The 20,155-nt window shown below is 35.3% G+C and overlaps 1 protein-coding gene across 4 annotated transcripts in view; it reads right to left on the reverse strand.

Annotated features, from left to right (window-relative positions):
- PDE3B (phosphodiesterase 3B) overlaps positions 1-20,155 on the reverse strand; it is a 207,950-nt gene that overhangs the window by 19,798 nt on the left and 167,997 nt on the right. For 2 of the 4 annotated variants that reach the window (XM_015114810.3, XM_077963272.1), the window contains 5 exons: positions 16,639-16,787; positions 15,710-15,847; positions 14,645-14,756; positions 12,397-12,510; positions 628-827 (listed from right to left, as the gene is read on the reverse strand). In XM_015114810.3, coding sequence (XP_014970296.2) covers positions 628-827; positions 12,397-12,510; positions 14,645-14,756; positions 15,710-15,847; positions 16,639-16,787 — 713 coding nt within the window. The remainder of the gene's footprint in view (positions 1-627; positions 828-12,396; positions 12,511-14,644; positions 14,757-15,709; positions 15,848-16,638; positions 16,788-20,155) is intronic. The other 2 variants (XM_028833635.2, XM_077963273.1) reach the window with 1 other exon arrangement.

Raw genomic sequence — 20,155 nt, forward strand, 5'->3', positions numbered from 1 at the left:
CAAACACATATTTAGTTCCAAGTCCTAATGTTTAAAGCTACTGCAATTATAGTATCTATTTGTTGGGAACTCTTGCCTCCTCATGCAAATTGTGACCTTAAAGGAATTTTATATCTTATCAGCTATACTAGGTACAAAAATAATATACCAGAATAATTTTTACATACATGAATATATTCAGAGATAAGAGATTTAAGGTCTGGTATTAAGGCAAATCTTTAGGGAAACAAGAGAACAACAAAAAAGATGAATAGTTCTCAACCACTATAGCTTTCTAGCCATACAATGGGCCTAACCAGGAACAGAAATCTTAAATACAGTCAGAGTTTTGTTGGTTTGATAAAAGACAAAAATACTGACAATAAAGGACTCTAGAATTTCACAAAACAATGAGTTATTTCAAAAACTGTTCATTATTTTCTAGTTGAAGAAGTTGATTTTCCCCCTAATTTCCTAGCACACATCACATTAATGCCATGTGTTATTATCCAATTAATTAAAATGTAGGGTCTTAAAGTCAGATGGAATGGCTATATGATTCAATTGAATAATGATTTACAAAGGGATACACAGCATGATTGAAAATTTCAGAATTACTCTTTAAAGGTTCTGAAAAATATTTCCTACCTGAGGGGCATTTGTAGCCACTAGAAATGCATTTGTCCTCCCTGGGTGGTCATAATCATGCATGGCAGCTGCCACGTATAGAGCCATCAATTCTAATGCAGGGATGTTTGAAGACAGGCAGCCATAACTCTCATCTGGAATAGAGCAGCTCTTCGAAGAAATATAAGCAATTCGCCCACGGTTAATTCTACCATCAGAATCTGAGAAAAAATAAATTGCAAAATAAACCAGCATTAGCACACAAATTCCTCACAATTTTGCTACGGAGGGGATTCTCATGGGTAATATGATTACTTATTTTATTTGCTGATTTAAGTAAGAACTAAAATCTATGAACTTAAAAGAGTATATTATTCCCAACTTAAAATGTTAGTAGAGAGAAACAGTGTTAAATCTGACTCTGAAGTTGCTTACTTTACAAGACATGATAGGATTCTCACACCAGTGTGATGCTGTCTTACTCAGGCAAGTAATAATTTTAAAAACCTCCGATTTTCTAAATATTTGCTATTTAATGACTAGATAGATATAATGGCCAGGGTATATAACAGAAAAGGCAATACTAGAGAATAAAATTTGATGAAAACATTACAAAGATTTAGGAATTTAATATCTTACCAAACTAAGCTTCTCTACATAGATGCTTTTCAAATCTCATCCAGGAAGATTACATTTCATTTGTAGCCCTAACTACAACTCCTTATCTCCCTTTTGTTTTCTTTCATGAAGCTCCATATAATATAATGGAATAAAAAATGATGGAAAATGAAAAGGCATGGAAAACTGGGGAACATCTCAGTCAACATAAGTCTATTTTTATCCTCTTAGAAACAACACGTTCACTATCCATACTGTGCTTTTGGTGTCTTAATATCTTGCCATTGATTTCTTCTTTCTTCTATTTTGGTGGCTTTATCTATCTAGATGATCATTCTATTATTTTTGCGAAAGAAATCTGTAAAAAGTATAAGGAAGAAGAAACTATATTTAAAGTAGACACATAAAACCACAGATACTAGGTACAAAGTTTCCTTGGTTGTATTCATTGGGGGAACCTAGAAATAATGCTCTGGCTTGTTAAAGTCCAAAAGAATTATTTAATCCTATTTTAGTTGACTCAATATAACCATCACAAGAATTTTTTAACATGACTTTAATATACTAGTGACAACTGTAAATATACCTCATTATTTTCATCCTATTTATAATTTGTACCAAAATTAAGTTTTGGAACAGCCCACGCTAGAGCATTTTTTTTTTAATTTATGTTTTTAGAGATGGGGTCTTGCTATGATGCCCAGGTTGGAGTGCAGCAGCTAGCTATTCATAGGTCCAATCGTGATAGTACACTATACCCTCAAATTCTTCACCTCAATTGACCTGCCCTCAGCCACCTGAGTAGCTTAGACTGGAGTTAGGTACCACCACACCGGCTTAGAGGTATTTTTAAAACAATTATAAAAAGTAAACAAGAGGCAGTTAAATCTATGCATAATGATATATGTAAGTAATCAAATTTCTAATAAGACTTTAAATATCAATACAGAGTCAATAATTTGAATTTTCCTATGTGATACACATTCTGGATTTTCCCTACAATTTTAAAATATATTTTAAAACTCAAAAATGGCAAAAGATTTCCTTTTAAATTCAGTAATTACTTGGAATTTATATATTAGGATCTTAAAACATTAGCTTATATATGTTTCAAAAAAAACAGTATGAAAAACAACACAGTTGGCAAGGGCAATGAAACACAACTATTTTGAATCCCATTTATTCACTTCATTTCAGAAAACTGTGATTTTAAAAATTTGCTGACACATTTAAAAGGAGGCCTCAGTAAAAGACATCCAGATTAGAAATGAAGATGCAAAACTATCTTTATTCACAGATGGCCTAATCTCATATATGTAGGAAATCCCAAGAAATCTACTGAAAAACTATTAGAACTAATAAATTAGTTCATCAAGTTAGCAGGGAACAAGATAAACATGCAAAGACCAATTGCATTTCTACATACTTAGCAACAAACAAAAAAATGACATTTTTCAGAGAAACAGAAAAAACAATCCTAAAATTCATATGGCACCACAAAAAGATTCCAAGTAGCCAAAGCAATCTTGAGCAAAAAGAACAAAGCTGGAGGCATCAGACTACCTGATTTCAAAATCTATTACAAAGCAATAGTAATCAAAATAGCATGGGCCAGGCACGGTGGCTCATGCCTATAATCCCACCACTTTGGGAGGCCAAAGCAGGTGGATCACTTGAGCTCAGGAGTTTGAGAACAGCCTGAGAAACATGGTGAAACCCCATCTCTATAAAAAAAATACAAAAAAAAAAAAAAAAAAGTTAGCAGCCATGATGGCATGCACCTGTACTCCCAGTTACTCAGGAGGCTGAGGTGGGAGGATGGCTTGAGCCCAGGAAGCAGAGGTTTCAGTGAGCTGAGATCATGCCACTGCACTCCAGCCTAGGTGACAGGGCCAGACCCTGTCTCAAAAACAAACAAACAAACAAAAAACAGCATGGTACCAGCACAAAAACAGGTATTTCAACCAATGGAAGAGAATATCACATAATGGCATCAGTTCAAAGAACAAATCACATCTTGTGGGACAGTACTCTAGTTCCACAAAATATTTACGCCTAGCAGGAACCCCATCTGAGTCTTAAAGATGTCATTCTACCATTCTCTCAGGTCTGATGTAGACTGATAAGGTTCATGGAAAGATTAGTAAACTCTGTGGGCATAAGCCCATTGCCACAATTTGCAGAAAAATTAGTTTCTTGATCAGATGCAATACTACCTATAATAACCTGATGGTAAATAAGGCATTAAGTAAGTTCAAGGATGGCGATGGTGAAGCACTACAGACAATGAAGATAAATCCACATCCACAATAAGTGAGAACAAAAGCTGTCTCTTCCATAAAGGAAAGGGTCCAATGCAATCAACCTACCACCACCCGAATATCTGGATGTTCCCTCAGGGAATGGTGCCTTATTAAGGACTCACCATTGGTCTCTCTTACTGGAGAGCAAGGCACTCAGCAGAGGCCTGAGCCAGGTGAGCTGTAGAGAAGAAGCCCATGGTATTTAGCCCATACATAATATCTCTATTATTTCCATCATAGGGATATGTTTTGGTTGTGTTCCCACCCAAAATCTCATCTTGAATTGTAACCCTATAATCCCCACATGTCAAGGGTGGGACTAAGGGTAGAGGTAACCAGATCATGGGGGCAGTTTTCTCCAGGCTGTTCTCATAATAGTGAGTCTCACAAGATCTGACGGTTTTATAAGCATCTGGCATTTCCCCTGCTTGCATTTCTCCTTTCTGCCATCCTGTGAAGAAGGTGCTTTTCTTCCCCTTCACCTTTTAGCCATGATTGTTAAGTTTCCTGAGGCCTCTCCCGTCATGCCTCCTGTACAGCCTGCAGAATTGTGACTCAATTAAGCCTCTTTCCTTCATAAATTACTCAGTCTCAGGTATTTCCTTATAGCAGTGTCAGAACTGACTAACACACTTAGTTGTTGCGTGCATAAACCCACGGAATAAGAACTCCAGTACACAGGGAAAGAGACTGATAGCTATAAGATAAGAGATCATTTTGTCCACCTGATCATCGAGAGCCTTCTTTACAGTGAATGGCCTTTGGTAAGTATTATATATTAGTGAGGGTTATTCAGAGAAACATAAACAATAGGATGTGTGTGTGTGTGTGTGTGTATACACACACATATATGCACATATATACATATATACATACATATATATATACACACACATATATATAGAGAGAGGAGATTTATTTTAAGGAACTTGCTCATGAAATTAAGAATGCTGGCAAGTCCAAAATCTGCAGGGTGGGCTGGTTGGCTAAAGACCCAAGGAAGAGCTGATATTGCAGTTCAAGTCTGAAGGTTGTTTACTGGTGGAATTCCTGCTTGCTCAGAGGAGGTCAGTCTTTGTTTCTATTAAGGCCTTCAAATAATTGGATGAACCCCAGCGACCTATGGAGGGTTATCTGCTTTACTTAAAGTACATCAACTTAAATGTTAATCTCATCCAAAAATATACCCTGAGGGAAATATTAAAATTAATGTCTGACCAAATATGTAGGTACTACTGCCCAGCCAAGTTGACATGTAAAATTAAGCATCATAGTAGGCATTCACCTGGCAAACAAATATTCACCACTCTGGGAAGGTTAGCCATAAACCTCCTAACAAAAACTCCTTGTCCAATTAAAAACTCTAATTTTAAAATATTTTTCCTTCTAAATCCCAAAGCATCCAAGGAAGTTCTTAGCTATTGACCGTAAATCAATATAGATCCTTTCAGCTGGCCATGTCTCTTTCTTGACCAACCGATTCACAGCTTGATCTGCTTACTGGAAGGATTTACTTTATTACCTTTCAAAGGATACCCTTGAGTGATCCTACAATGCTGTAGCTACCCATTTTCAGGAAGTACTGGCATATTGGGCAGAACTATCTATAAACCAGGGCCACTGATTTTTCTCTTTAAGTCAACTGGTCATAGAGAATTCCCCAAGAAGCTGTAACTATGGATTAAGGAAGAGGTATTGGTGTATTAGGAATAAACGTCATGGAAGTCTGAGCTTATGTTCTGTGCTTTTAGGAGCAACTCAAAACTAATATTGTAAGTAATTCTCCTTGATGATCGAGAACTACTGCACATGACAAATTTATGAACTGGAGGATCAAAGGGCCCCAAGTTCATTATGGGCAGGTAACATGGTAACCTAGTGCCCATGGCCAAGTATTCAGATTCTACCAAAGTGCAACAACAATTTAGCTGCTTTTACAGAAAGGAAAATAATTATCTGAGGAAAGCTGCCTGGTTTTGTCTCAAAACTCCAAGTATTTACACTGTAATTATCTTGTAGCGGTCTTCCAGAGACTCCACAGGGCATTCTATCTGCAAAAGACATTTTCTTTTGGCAGTCAGATGGAAAAATGGCAGAGTAATTTGCACAAGTAGAAATTGCTTCACATGTTTCTCTTGCTCTGGGTTGCATACACAGCCTTACAGTACTATTTTGAAGCAATAGTACTCAGAAGTCATGAATTTGCCTTCAGAATCCAAAGAGCCCTTTATGTAGAGAATTTCAAATGTATCAGTTATCCCTCAACTCAGAGGAAATATCTCAACATGTCCTAGACCACTGGATCCCTAATATACTTCAATGATATGACAGATCTCTGAATTTTTGTGCAATTTTTCTCATCTCTCATCTGCAGGCACTATTATGAAGGCATCTAGGATATTTGTTACTTCTTGCTCCGTGGAGCTACTCATCATTATCTCATCAATGTAATGGATGACCTTGATAACTTATGGGACCAGATTAGATTATAACAGAGAATGAAAGACTTGACATAGCCCAGAACTAAGACAACAGAAGTGTACTGTGATGCCTGCCAGATGTAAATATATGTCTTCTTGTGAATTTTGCTAAGAGTTATGGAGGGAAGACAACTCTCCAGATCAATTGCTCTGTGCCAAATATCACAAGTTAGGTTGACTTATTAAAAGAAGAGACCACATCTGGAACAGCTGTGGCAACTACAGTAACCACCTGATTACGTTGAGAATAATCCATCATTTTCCAGGATCTACTTATCCTGTGTAAAACCTATATAATTAAGTTGAACAGCAATGTGATGGAAATCACCATTCCTGCATCTATTAAGTACTTGATAGTAGCACTGATTTCTGCAACTCATCTATGAATGTAGTATATTGCTTTCGGTTCACTGTTTTGCCAGAATGAGGCAATTCCTGGAGATTCCATTTGATCCTTCCTACAATGATGATCCTCTTTCCAAAGATCAAGGAATTGATGAAGTGATTATGCCAGCTGCTGAATATGTTTACTCAATGCATTCAGAAAATGGGTGTGGTTCAGCTAACTACCATTATTAGATGAACCCAGTCCAAAATCCTTTTATCATCTAAATTCCATAAGCCCCTAACTCTGGCTATAGGATCAGCATAGCATTTCAGTCTCCAGGAATTAATGTTGAAATAAATTTCCCAGCACTGTGATAAAGGAGGATACTTCTTGAGGATAAAGTTAGGGATGGGTTATAAAATTGAATATGATCACCCCATTTCAACATCTTATCATGATAAGCTTCTGGATTCCTTCCTCTACAGTACACAAGGAAGTTTCACAGTTCTACTTCATCTGATGCCTATACTTTAGACAACTCATGAGGCAAACTGTTAGAGCCACTGCTCAAGCTAATACACTGACTCCAGAATATCTGGTAGGTACATCTTCCGTTCTCCCTGGTCTAACACCCTTAAGTCTATTCAGATATATATCCCGCAGGTTTCTACCAATATGAATTGGTAAATTATTCTGGTATTCAGACTTAATACTTATTCCTCTAAGATCTGCAGGATTTAAGTTTAATTATGGATCTCAAAGAAATGAGGGACAGCGGAGTTGGATTTAGAAGTGATTTATTCCCCTATAAATCAAGAATCTCAAGTGAGGTCATTACAGGGCTTTCAGGCAATCAACACAAGGAGAAATGACGATTTCCCAGCAGGAAGAATCAGCAGGATTTGGGGAATACAAGGCAATATTTATTTAAATCTATCCAAATAATCTCATTTCGATTATCAGGATCCTTTATTTCCCATTTCATATTTTTTTCTTTTTATTTATTTATTTATTTATTATTATTATTATTATACTTTAAGTTCTAGGGTACATGTGCATAACGTGCAGGTTTGTTACATATGTATATCTGTGCCATGTTGGTGTGCTGCACCCATCAACTCGTCAGCACCCATCAACTCGTCATTTACATCAGGTATAACTCCCAATGCAATCCCTCCCCTCCCCCTTGATAGGCCCCGGTGTGTGATGTTCCCCTTCCCGAGTCCAAGTGATCTCATTGTTCAGTTCCCACCTATGAGTGAGAACATGCGGTGTTTGGTTTTCTGTTCTTGTGATAGTTTGCTAAGAATGATGGTTTCCAGCTGCATCCATGTCCCTACAAAGGACACAAACTCATCCTTTTTTATGGCTGCATAGTAGTCCATGGTGTATATGTGCCACATTTTCTTAATCCAGTCTGTCACTGATGGACATTTGGGTTGATTCCAAGTCTTTGCTATTGTGAATAGTGCCGCAATAAACATACATGTGCATGTGTCTTTATAGCAGCATGATTTATAATCCTTTGGGTATATACCCAGTAATGGCATGGCTGGGTCATATGGTACATCTAGTTCTAGATCCTTGAGGAATCGCCATACTGTTTTCCACAATGGTTGAACTAGTTTACAATCCCACCAACAGTGTAAAAGTGTTCCTATTTCTCCATATCCTCTCCAGCACCTGTTGTTTCCTGACTTTTTAATGATCGCCATTCTCACTGGTGTGAGATGGTATCTCATTGTGGTTTTGATTTGCATTTCTCTGATGGCCAGTGATGATGAGCATTTTTTCATATGTCTGTTGGCTGTAGGAATGTCTTCTTTTGAGAAATGTCTGTTCATATCCTTTGCCCACTTTTTGATGGGGTTCTTTGTTTTTTTTCTTGTAAATTTGTTTGAGTTCTTTGTAGGTTCTGGATATTAGCCCTTTGTCAGATGAGTAGATTGCAAAAATTTTCTCCCATTCTGTAGGTTGCCTGTTCACCTGATGGTAGTTTCTTTTGCTGTGCAGAAGCTCTTTAGTTTAATGAGATCCCATTTGTCAATTTTGGCTTTTGTTGCCATTGCTTTTGGTGTTTTAGACATGAAGTCTTTGCCCATGCCTATGTCCTGAATGGTACTACCTAGGTTTTCTTCTAGGGTCTTTATGGTATTCGGTCTAACATTTAAGTCTCTAATCCATCTTGAATTAATTTTTGTATAAGGAGTAAGGAAAGGATCCAGTTTCAGCTTTCTACTTATGGCTAGCCAATTTTCCCAGCACCATTTATTAAATAGGGAATCCTTTCCCCATTTCTTGTTTCTCTCAGGTTTGTCAAAGATCAGATGGCTGTAGATGTGTGGTATTATCTCTGAGGACTCTGTTCTGTTCCATTGGTCTATATCTCTGTTTTGGTACCAGTACCATGCTGTTTTGGTTACTGTAGCCTTGTAGTATAGTTTGAAGTCAGGTAGCGTGATGCCTCCAGCTTTGTTCTTTTGACTTAGGATTGTCTTGGCAATGCGGGCTCTTTTTTGGTTCCATATGAACTTTAAAGCAGTTTTTTCCAATTCTGTGAAGAAACTCATTGGTAGCTTGATGGGGATGGCATTGAATCTATAAATAACTTTGGGCAGTATGGCCATTTTCACGATATTGATTCTTCCTATCCATGAGCATGGTATGTTCTTCCATTTGTTTGTGTCCTCTTTTATTTCACTGAGCAGTGGTTCCCATTTCATATCTTAATTCTAACATAAGAGGTCTACTGAAGCCACAAACTTATTTGCATTGTATTTCAAGCAACTTCAGGATCAGACATTGGGTTTTATTTTCAGAAGTTATGATCCTATTACAATAAAAAATAAGGGTTTCTTGGCCGGGCGCGGTGGCTCACGCCTATAATCCCAGCATTTTGGGAGGCCAAGGTGGGAGGATCACGAGGTCAGGAGATCGAGACCATCCTGGCTAACATGGTGAAACCCCATCTCCACTAAAAATACAAAAAATTAGCCAGGCGTGGTGGCAGGGCACCTGTAGTCCCAGCTACTCAAGAGGCTGAGGCAGGAGAATGGTGTGAATCCGGGAGGAGGAGCTTGCAGTGAGCCGAGATTGCGCCCGTACACTCCAGCCTGGGTGACAGAGCGAGACTCCATCTCAAAATAATAATAATAATAATAATAATAATAATAAAATAATAAAATAAGGGTTTCTTTTAGGTCAGAGATGCTATCTGGTTCTCCAACCATTAATTACAGCCCTAAACTTGTCGTTTATTTTCTATTAGTTCTCCAGTGCAGTGAGAATAGGACAGCACATCCCATGGTCCTTGTAGTCTTAGTTTTCATCATAATTTTCCATTGCAATAGCTGCTTGGTTCCCCAAAGCTACTTGGTTTCCTTTCTTCTACAGATACTTGACTCCATAACACTATGTATGAGAACTCGTAACACTGCTAGTAAGAACTCAGAAGGAAGTGTGCAGCATGAGAGAGAAAACATATATTGTCTTAGAGAATACTATACCTAAGTCATCGAGAACAGACTGGAGATAGAAAAATGGTCATTAAGGGCATTGCCAATGAATGCTCAGAAGGAAATGAGGAACATGTCACTGGAAACTAGAGGCCAGGGAATCCCTGTTATATAGTAACAGAAAATTTGTCTGAATTAGGTGTTGCAGTTATGTGGAATACAAAACTTACAAATGATAAACTTAAGACATTTAGTTGAGGAAATTTCCAAGCAAAGCGTTGAAGGTGTAGTCTGGTTTCTTACTGTTTATAGTAAATATGAGAGGAAAAAGAAAGATTGGTGGAGAACTGGTAAGCAAAGAGGAATAAGGACGTGATAATTCAGGAAATTCTCAGCCTATGCAGACTACAAAAGAGACTAAAATTAAGAGAGTTGCTGTCAGTTAAGTGTGTTCTGCATAGAAAGCCAAGGTTGCAGAGCTGGATCGATTTTCACTAGTTCCTTGGAAAGATCAAAAGGTCAGGGTCAAAAATAAATTTGAAGATGTTATGCTGCTGTCTTTAAAGAATGGGCTGGCTGGGCACAGTGGCTCACGCCTGTAAAACTAACACTTTGAGAGGCTGAGGTGGGCGGATTGCCTGAACTCAGGAGTTCCAGACCAACCTGGGGAACATGGTGAAACCCCATCTCTACTAAAATACAAAAAATTAGCCAGGCATGGCAGCGTGCGCCTGTAGTCCTAGCTGCTTGGGAGACTGAGGCAGGAGAATTGCTTGAACCCGCCTAGGAGGCAGAGGTTGCAGTGAGCTGAGATCGAGCCACTATACTCCGGACTGGGCCACTGAGCAAGTCACCGTTTCCAAAAGAAAGAAAGAAAGAAAGAAAGAAAGGGCCATGAGCCAAGAAGTGTAAGTGGCTTCTAGAAGCTGGAGGAGGCGAGGAAACAAATTCTCCTCTAGAGCATATAGGAGAAAAATAGTTCTGCTGACACCTTGATTTTACTCCAGTGAAGCCTTTTTTTGGACTTCTGACCTCCAGAACTGTCAGAATAAATTTGTGTTGTTTTCAGAGGCTAAATTTCTGGTAGCTTATTACAGCAGCAATAGCAAACTAATACAGACTTTTGGCACCTAGAAGTGAGGTACTGATGTGACAAACACCTAAAAATGTGGGAATGTCTTTGGAATTGGACAGCGGAGAGGCTGAATTTTGAAGAGCATGACAGAAACCAGTAAAAAACCACCAATCAACATATTCAAAAAGTTCACTAAACATCAGGCAGGATTAATACAAAAAAAAAATTACATGAGTACATCATAGTTAAAATGTTAAAAACCAATAGGAAAGAGAAAAAGGAACATATTATATTTATATATTATATTTCTCAATATGACCTAAGTCTTGACTTGTCAACAAAAACTGTGAAAGTCACAAGATTATGGAATAATACCTTCAAACATGCTAAAATATAAGTATTCTAAGACAAAATTACATCTAAAACAAAAAAGTTGAAGAAAATTATCTCTAATAAAAGCACAGGACTGCTGGAAGGAATGAAGGGAACTAGAAAGAATAAATACAGATGGCAGACAAAAATGAACCAGTGACATAAAGCAAATCCATTAAACAAATAATGCATACTTTAGACTCAACTACCCAAATGTAAAAAGTAATATCAGTGGCTGAGTCTATGACATTTACACTGGTTAGCATGGTAATATTATTTCTTAAGTATTGGTAACTGAGCAAATTGTCTTGATATATATCAGTGCAGCGGCATGTTCATGGCTCACTGCAGCCTCGAACTCCTGGGCTCAAAAGATCCTCCCACCTCAGCCTTCTGATTAGCTAGGACAGGTGTGTGTCACCACATCCAGCTAAATTTTTAAAAATTATTTTTGTAGAGATGGGGTTTTGCTTTGTTGCCTAGGCTGGTTTCAAACTCCTGGCCTCAAGTGATCCTCTTGCCTAAGCCTGTAAAAGTGCTGAGATTATAGGCATGAGTCACCATGCCTGGCCCTTTTAATAAGCTAGAATAAGATAACTATAAATGTTATGATTCATTGTATTTATATAAACTATTATATTTATGATAAGGAATAGCATTAACTTTTTTGGAAGCAAAATTTGTTTATAAAAGTTTTTGATGTCATCATTAAAATACTTTGCGAGGCTTTTAAACATGTTTTCTTTGGTTTTCGAATGTTATATATTTTAAATGTATGTGATGCACTTGAGACAAAAAAAACAAGAATTTTTTTTTAAAAAACAAAGGACTAATTATCATAATATTCAGGATAGTGGCTATCTCAGTGAGGAAAACCAAAGAATGGGGCAAAGAAGGAAATATGATAGATCCAGCAGTACTGAATATTAATCTACCTCATAAGATGGGTATCAGGTTTAAAAATTTTCATGTCATTATTATGCATCAAAACTTACACAGTAGAATTTGGGGATAAGTGGTTTAAAAAACTTACATAGTCCTTCATATGTACTAAAAGGTTACTTAACAAAAAATTGAAAAGGACAGAGGTAATGAAATGAGAAAGTTTGATTTACTATTCCTGATCAAATAATTAACAGAGATTTGTAGAAGGAAGTACCTGTTTCATTTCCTGTTCCACAACCATTGTGGATCTGCTGTAAGCCAGGAACTGGCCGTGTTGTCAGATACCAAACTGCATGTAGGACATCTGTGGCATGTATACGATTGTGATCTAAAGTCACCAAAATGTTTTTGTTAGGTTTAACATACAACATTTAAAAACTACAATAATTTCCTAATCATACTATATCCTCATAAAAAGGATGTGACAGAATAATTCCCCACAATTGAATTGTATTTCATCTAAAGTCTCTTGATGTGTTTAAAAAAAATTCTGTTTTAAAAACTTCCCCGTATACTATGAAAACATAGTAAAGGTGCCAAAGAAAAGGCAGGATAACCAAGGAGTATTGAAAGGCATTGGAAAATGTTCTTAAGGTTGCCATTTTGTGGCTTTCAAAAATATCATGTAGTGTCTGGATTACAGAGACTCATGTTTGCACACGAAACAGTTTTGTACACAGAACAGTTACAAATTCTGGTTACTTACATTTTTGTCCCCAACAAAAAGGTCAGAAATACTATGTCTCAGGCTTGCTATAGGAATTAAATGCTAAATATGTGAAAGCATCCAGCACAGTGTCTGACACATCATATATGATCAATAAAACATTAATTTACTGAAATTCAACTATGTGAAAAGGCAATGTGGCATAGTGTAAAGAGTATAGGCTTTAGAAGTCAGATAGACCTGAAACTGAAACAGTACTTTGGTATCTAGTTTTATAATCTTGGGAAAGATCCTTCTGAGTTTACTTCTCACCTATAAAAGTATATAATACAACTTTGCCAAAAAAGATTGAATAAGATAACCTATGTGAATCTAATGATTGCAGTTAACATCAATATCCAATGAAAATTTAACACTTCAACAAATACTTAATGTATATGTATGCATTAGTAGATAATATAACATTGTTTTGCCTATAGAAATGACATGGCGTCCACTGGGAACTTAATTATTATTAATAAATCACCACCTTTTACTGACCATTTACTAAAAATTCTGATATGTGCTTTACATGAATTATATCATTACTACCTATGGAGTAGGTACTATTGTTATTCTCATTCACAAATTTTTGAAGTTTAGAAAAGTTAGGTCCAGAGACTATTTTCTTAACTAATATATCCTAATTGAAACTGACAGTGAAGACTCCTTACCACCTCTTTCTTTTCGTTCCATTTCCTTTGAAGTCCATCTTAAAGCATCCCTATATTCCATTTATAAAATTCAACCACTTTTTTGAATGCACAATTTATAAGTGGAAATTATAGTATATGTAACTCACCTTAAATTATTAAACAGTATTAGTGAGTTATGCCAATTGAAGAATAATTCACTATTTATAGAACTAATTTCTCAAAAATGTGTCCACATGGAGGGAAACTGTAGACAATATATAGACAGTCCTACCTTTTTCTAATACAGAACTCAAATTATATTCAAACACAATATGCAATAGCCATTAAATTATTCCATAAGTTGGAACACAGTTAAAAACTGAAATTAGATTATCAATTTTAAACATTAAGTGAATGATTTTCTGAAACTCTTGACTAACTTTTAAAAAGATAAAGTACTCAGGCAATTAATTTTAAAAATAGAAAGATGTATACTATATAACAACCAGGTAAAAAAGCAGATTATAAATATGTATCAATATTATGACCACCTTTACAAAAAATAAATTTATGTAAGAACTCTTGGAGAATATATACCAAAATGTTAACAAAAAACAGACAAACAAAATGTTAACAGTAGTCAGTTAAATCTAGGTAGTACAATACAAATTTTCTTTTTAAATCTCCATTTAAAAATTTTTCAGGCCAGGCACGGCAGCTGACGCCTATAATCCCAGCACTTTGTGAGGCCGAGGCAGGTGGATCACCAGAGATCAGGAGTTCAAGACCAGCCTGGCCAACATGGTGAAACCCCATCTCTACTAAAAATACAAACAATTAGCTGGGCATGGTGGTGGGTGCCTATAATCCCAGCTACCTGTGAGGGCTGAGACAGAAGAATCACTTGAACCCGGGAGGCGGAAGTTGCAGTGGGCCAAGATCACACCATTGCACTCCAGCCTGGGCGACAAGATCAAGACTCTGTCTCAAGAAAAAAAAAAAATTTTTTTTCAAACATGCAGTTTTAAAAGTGTTTAAGAGACCATCTGAAGAGAAAGACGATAAAGAGTTTCAAAACCCATATTATTTGAACTTAAATAATAAGATATGTTAATACTTACAAGGAATGTCTCGATAGCCATTTTCTAATGCACGAAAATAGTTCATAAATTGTTGAGTGGGAATTTTAAATATTTCCAATAAACCAGTGTCTTGAAATAAGGTATACATAACCTAAATGTCAATTAAAATAAAGTTTACTTTAAAAATCAGAATTTCTATTTGTAGCTGAGTATAATGTTTCCGTGATTTGTATTTTGGAATGTTAACCATGTATTAATATATGTCTTTAAGTTAATAATTTATTTAAAACTTGCCTACAATTAATTCTTTCCAAAAAATCAGAATGGAAGATATCACCCTAAAGCCCCTGAAAATTAAAGAAGGCTTACCATACATATCATGTCCCAATTTTTAAATTTTTCCATTCTTTTCCTTAGCTTTTTGTTCCTAATTTACTGAAGGTCATGTGAATTCTATTCTAATCTAGTCCTGGGTATTAAAAAAAAGTCAAAACAATACTATGTTTATCACATTTTTATCCCTAAGGACTTCAATGAGATGAACTTATATATCTTTCACAAAATTTATCCTTATGTTTTTGCATTTCATATATAAGATATTAAAGTAATTAACTAGAGTAATATTTTGGGGCGGTTAATCTGATGCTGTTATGCGGAACCATCAGGTATAACCCTGAGTCTCGGTGGTAAAATCAAAGTATTTTCCCATAGTTCTAGCATGAAATGAACCATCTGACCTTGAGTAAAGTATAGGGAGGGTAGGTGGAAAAAATTAAGCTTAAATTTCAGTGGTTAGAACTAGACGATTTTTCATGTCCTTTTCAACCTCAACATTCAAGAAAATGTAAATCTTTATTATTTATTTAGCATAAATTAAATCCCATTAATATGGTCAAATAAACTACTTGTCATATATATAATAGTATGATCTACATCTTATATGTAATTGTTTTATGTATATATTTAATTTTTTCTGAAAAATAACTTAATGAACAATGTCAGTTGAACTAGTGCCTAAACCATTATATAATATTAGATTTTGCTTTTTATAAAGATTTAAGAAAATTTAATTTACAGTTACAAAGTAGATATTTGAAAGCAAACCTGACTGAGAATCCTTCCTGATTTCTCTCCCATCTTTTCTACAAGTTCAAAAATTGGAAAATTCCAGTTGCTCATCTTCTCTATTAATGAGTCATACTCTTCTACTAAAATCAGGTCCAGTGATACTTCCTGTTCAATCTGTACATACAGAAAAACAACTTTATTGTATCTTTTATAAATACTGTGAAATATACATTAAAATGAGAACACTTAGGATTAAACATTTTAAAAAGTCTGTACTATTTTCTATAATGGTTATTCTTAAATATAGTCTTATCTGCCCTTCTAATTTCTCTTTCTAGAATGTTATCTTCAGACAAACACATAACTCCTGGCTGTAAGACTTATTAATCTTCTTATATTATTTTTATGAATAAAAGTATTATATTTCCAAATTACTATATAAATCCAAAGTCTATTATTTTCATTTTAGTAGTTACAGGTATCAAAGAGTAAGAGGAAAAAAAAAAAAACATATCCTTATGTTGGCATTTATTACCAGGATAATTTTTCAAAAGAAATAGGTGTTTCTTTTTCCTAAAAGCCTAAATTTTGAAATTTAAGAACAAAACTATATTGCCATTACAAATACATTATTTTCATTGTTTTTAGTAACATGCACATATTCTCTATACCTTCACATATGCAAAAGAAAATATCAGAATAGAAAATAATGTACTTTATATAAAACTAAATAAAATATCTTCATTTAAAACTGAATGCAGTTTGTTGCTTTAGGATGATAGAATTAGAACAAGTTACTGTATTATTTGTAACCCAAGCAATATTTCAGTCATAGTCACATATCAGTAAAACAATTTAAAAATACTATTACATTAAAAATCTTGTTCTGGGCAAAAGTAATAAAACCAGTACTAACAGTATTATATTTCACCTTAACATAATCATATTGAAAGTTTATCTTTTACATTTGTTTGCTGTTCATTCTGTGACTCTTCTGTTAGCCAATTATCACCTTCCTGAAATAATTTTCTGCTGTCTTTCTTCTCTGTTTTCTCTTCTTGTTGAGTTTCCATAAGTTTGAATGATTCTTTTGAGAAAATGTTTTCTTCTTCACCTTTCAAAAAAATATATAGTAATAGATAGGAGTAAAATGTGCCCTATATGTACAGTTTTACATGAAAAATAATTGTTAAAAATATTTAGATAAAGTAAATCATAATGGAGTTCAATCTAAATTATTTCATGACACCATTAAGTTGTATCTTGCTGTGCTATTTTGCCTAGATAGCTTATGCTCAGGCAGCAAAGACATTTCCTGTATTGGACTCCCCTTTCATATCTACTCATGGATCCTAAGTGGATATTCTTTTTAAAAGTGAGAAAAAGAAAAAGTTCCTATCAATAGAAATTTTCTTACCAATTTGATGTAAACAATTTTCAACATCTCTGAGTTTTAGATATAAAAATTCTAAAATCATAATTACAAATCAGTAAGATTAAATCACATGTAAACCTTAAACCACAATATTATAAATTGTGAGTTGTATCTCTATCAATAATTTTTTTTTCTCAAATCACATGGAAAAGGACAGCAGTATTCATAGCTAAATAGTATTCATTCACATGTTAAAAAACATTCATATTCATTCTATTTGTAATACCTTAAACAGGGAAATTACTCAGAACCTATCGACAGTTGGTGGTATAGTTACACAATTGATCACTACAGAGCAAAGAGAATGAACTACAATACGAATGGTACTTAAAAATATAATGTTCAGTGAAGGAAGCCAGGCACAAAAGTACATACTCTGTGATTCTCTTTAAGAAAAGTTCAAAAGCATATGAAACACAAAAAGATCATTACCTTTGGGGCATATGATTGGAAGGGGTCATGATGGGTAATTTTGAGGTGTAGGTAATATTTTGTTTCTTTTTAAAAAAACAACTTTTATCTTAGGTTCAGGGGTACATGTGCAGGTTTGTTATATAGGTAAATTTGTGTCATGGAGTTTGTTGTACAGATTATTTCATCACCCAGGTACTAGGTCTAGTACCCAATTACTATTTTTTTCTGATTCTCTTCCTCCTCCCACCCTCCACCATCAGGTAGGACCCAGTATCTGTTGTTCTCCTCTTTATGTGCATGTGTTCTAGTCATTCAGCTCCCACTTATAAGTGACAGTACTTGGTTTTCTGTTCCTATGTTAGTTTGACTCCAGCTCCATCCATGCCTCTGCAAAAAACATTACCTCAGTCTTTTTATAGCTGCATAGTATTCTATGATGTATATATACTACATCTTCTTCTTTGCCTTTTCTTTTAGAAAAACTACCATAATCATTTATTACTTGTTCTACTATGGACATATAAGATAGAGCCCAAACTATACAGTAAAATAGAATCTGGATTCAAGTCTGAATACTACTATAGAAACGAGCCCTAGCCTCACTACTTCACTAGCTGTGATTTTTTTCATTTTATTTATTTATTTTTTAAGTTTAGTGGTATAAGTGCAGGTTTGTTACATAGGTAAGCATGTAACAAGGGGGTTTGTTGTACAGGTTGTTTCATTACTCAGGTATTAAGCCTAGTACCCATTAGTTGTCTTCCTGATCCTCTCCCTCCTCTGAGAGGCCCCAGTGTGTGTTGCTCCCCTCTACGTGTCCATGTGTTCTCATCATTTAGCTCTCACTTATAAGTGAGAACATAACAATATTTGGTTTTCTGTTCCTGTGGCTAAGGATAATGGCCTCCAGTTCCATTCATGTCCCTGCAAAGGACACAATCTCTTTCTTTTTATGGCTGCATAGTATTCCATGGTGTATATGTACTATATTTTCTTTATCCACTCTATCACTGGTGGATATTTAGGTTGATTCCATGTCTTTTCTATTGTGAATAGTGCTGCAATATACATACACATGCATGTGTCTTTATAACAGAATGACTTATATTCCTTTGGATATATACCCAGTAATGGGATCGCTGGGTCGGATGGTATTTCTGTTTTTAGGTCTTTGAGGAATCACCACACTGCGTACCACAATGACTGAACTAATTTACACTCCCACCAACAGTCTACAAGTGTTTTTTTCTCCCCAATATCGCCAGCATCTGTTATTTTTTGCCTTTTTAATAGCAGCCATTCTGACTGGTGTTAGATGGTGTTTCATTGTGGTTTTGACTTGCATTTCACTAACGATCAATGATGTTGAGCTGTTTTTCATATGACTGTTGGCCATATGTATGTCTTCTTTCGCAAATTGTCTGTTCATGTCCTTTGCCCACTTTTTATGTTTGTTTTTTCTTGTAAATTTAAGTTTCTTGTAGGTGCTGGATATTAGGCCTTTATCAGATGCATAGTTTACAAAAATTTTCTCCCTTTCTGTAGGTTGTCTGTTTATTCTATTGATAGTTTACTTTGCTGTACAAAAGCTCTTTAGTATAATTATATTCACATTTGTCAAGTTCTGTTTTTGTTATGATTGCTTTTGGCATCTTTGTCATGAAATCTTTGCCAGTATCTATATCCAGAATGGTATTGCCTCAGTTGTCTTTCAGAGTTTTTATAGTTTTGGGTTTTACATTTAAGTCTTTAAATGATCTTTAGTTGATTTTTGTATATGATGTAAGGAAGGGATCCAGTTTTAATCTTCTACATATGGCTAGCCAGTTATCCCACCACCATTTATTGAATAGGCAGTCCTTTCCCCATTGCTTGTTTTTGTCAGCTTTGTCAAAGATCAAATGGTTGTAGGCATGCGCCCTTATTTCTGGGCTCTCTATTCTGTCCCATTGGTCTATGTGTCTGTTTCTGTACCAGTACCATGTTATTTTGTTACTGTAGTTCTGTAGTATACTTTGAAATCAGGTAATATGATGCCTCCAGCTTTGTTCTTTTTGCTTAGCATTGCCTTGGCTACTCAGGATCTTTTTTGGTTCCATATGAATTTTAAAATAGCTTTTTCTGTTTTGTGATGAATTTCACTGGTAGTTTGTTAGGAATAACACTGAATCTATAAATTGCTTTGAGCAGTATGACCATTTTAATGATATTGATTCTTCCTATCCATGAGCACGGAATGTTTTTCCATTTGTTTGTGTCATCTCTGCTTTATTTGGGCAGTGTTTTGTAATTCTCATTGTAGAGGTCTTTAATCTCCCTGATTAGCTGTATTCCTAGGTATTTTATTATGTTTTTTGTGGCAATTGTAAATGGGATTGTGTTCCTCGTTTGGCTCTTGGTTTGGCTGTGTTAGTGTATAGGAATGCTAGTTATTCCTGTTCATTGATTTTGTATCCTGAAACTCTGCTGAAGTTACTTATTACCTTAAGCAGCCTTTGGGCCAAGACTATGGGGTTTTCTAGATATAGAATCATGTCTGCAAACAGGGATAGTTTGACCTCCTCTCTTCCTATTTGGGTGCCCTTTATTTCTTTCTCTTGCCTGATTTCTGTGGTCAAGACTTCCAAGACTAT

The sequence above is a fragment of the Macaca mulatta genome, chromosome 14, assembly GCF_049350105.2.
Source record: "Macaca mulatta isolate MMU2019108-1 chromosome 14, T2T-MMU8v2.0, whole genome shotgun sequence".
Classification (NCBI taxonomy): domain Eukaryota; kingdom Metazoa; phylum Chordata; class Mammalia; order Primates; family Cercopithecidae; genus Macaca; species Macaca mulatta.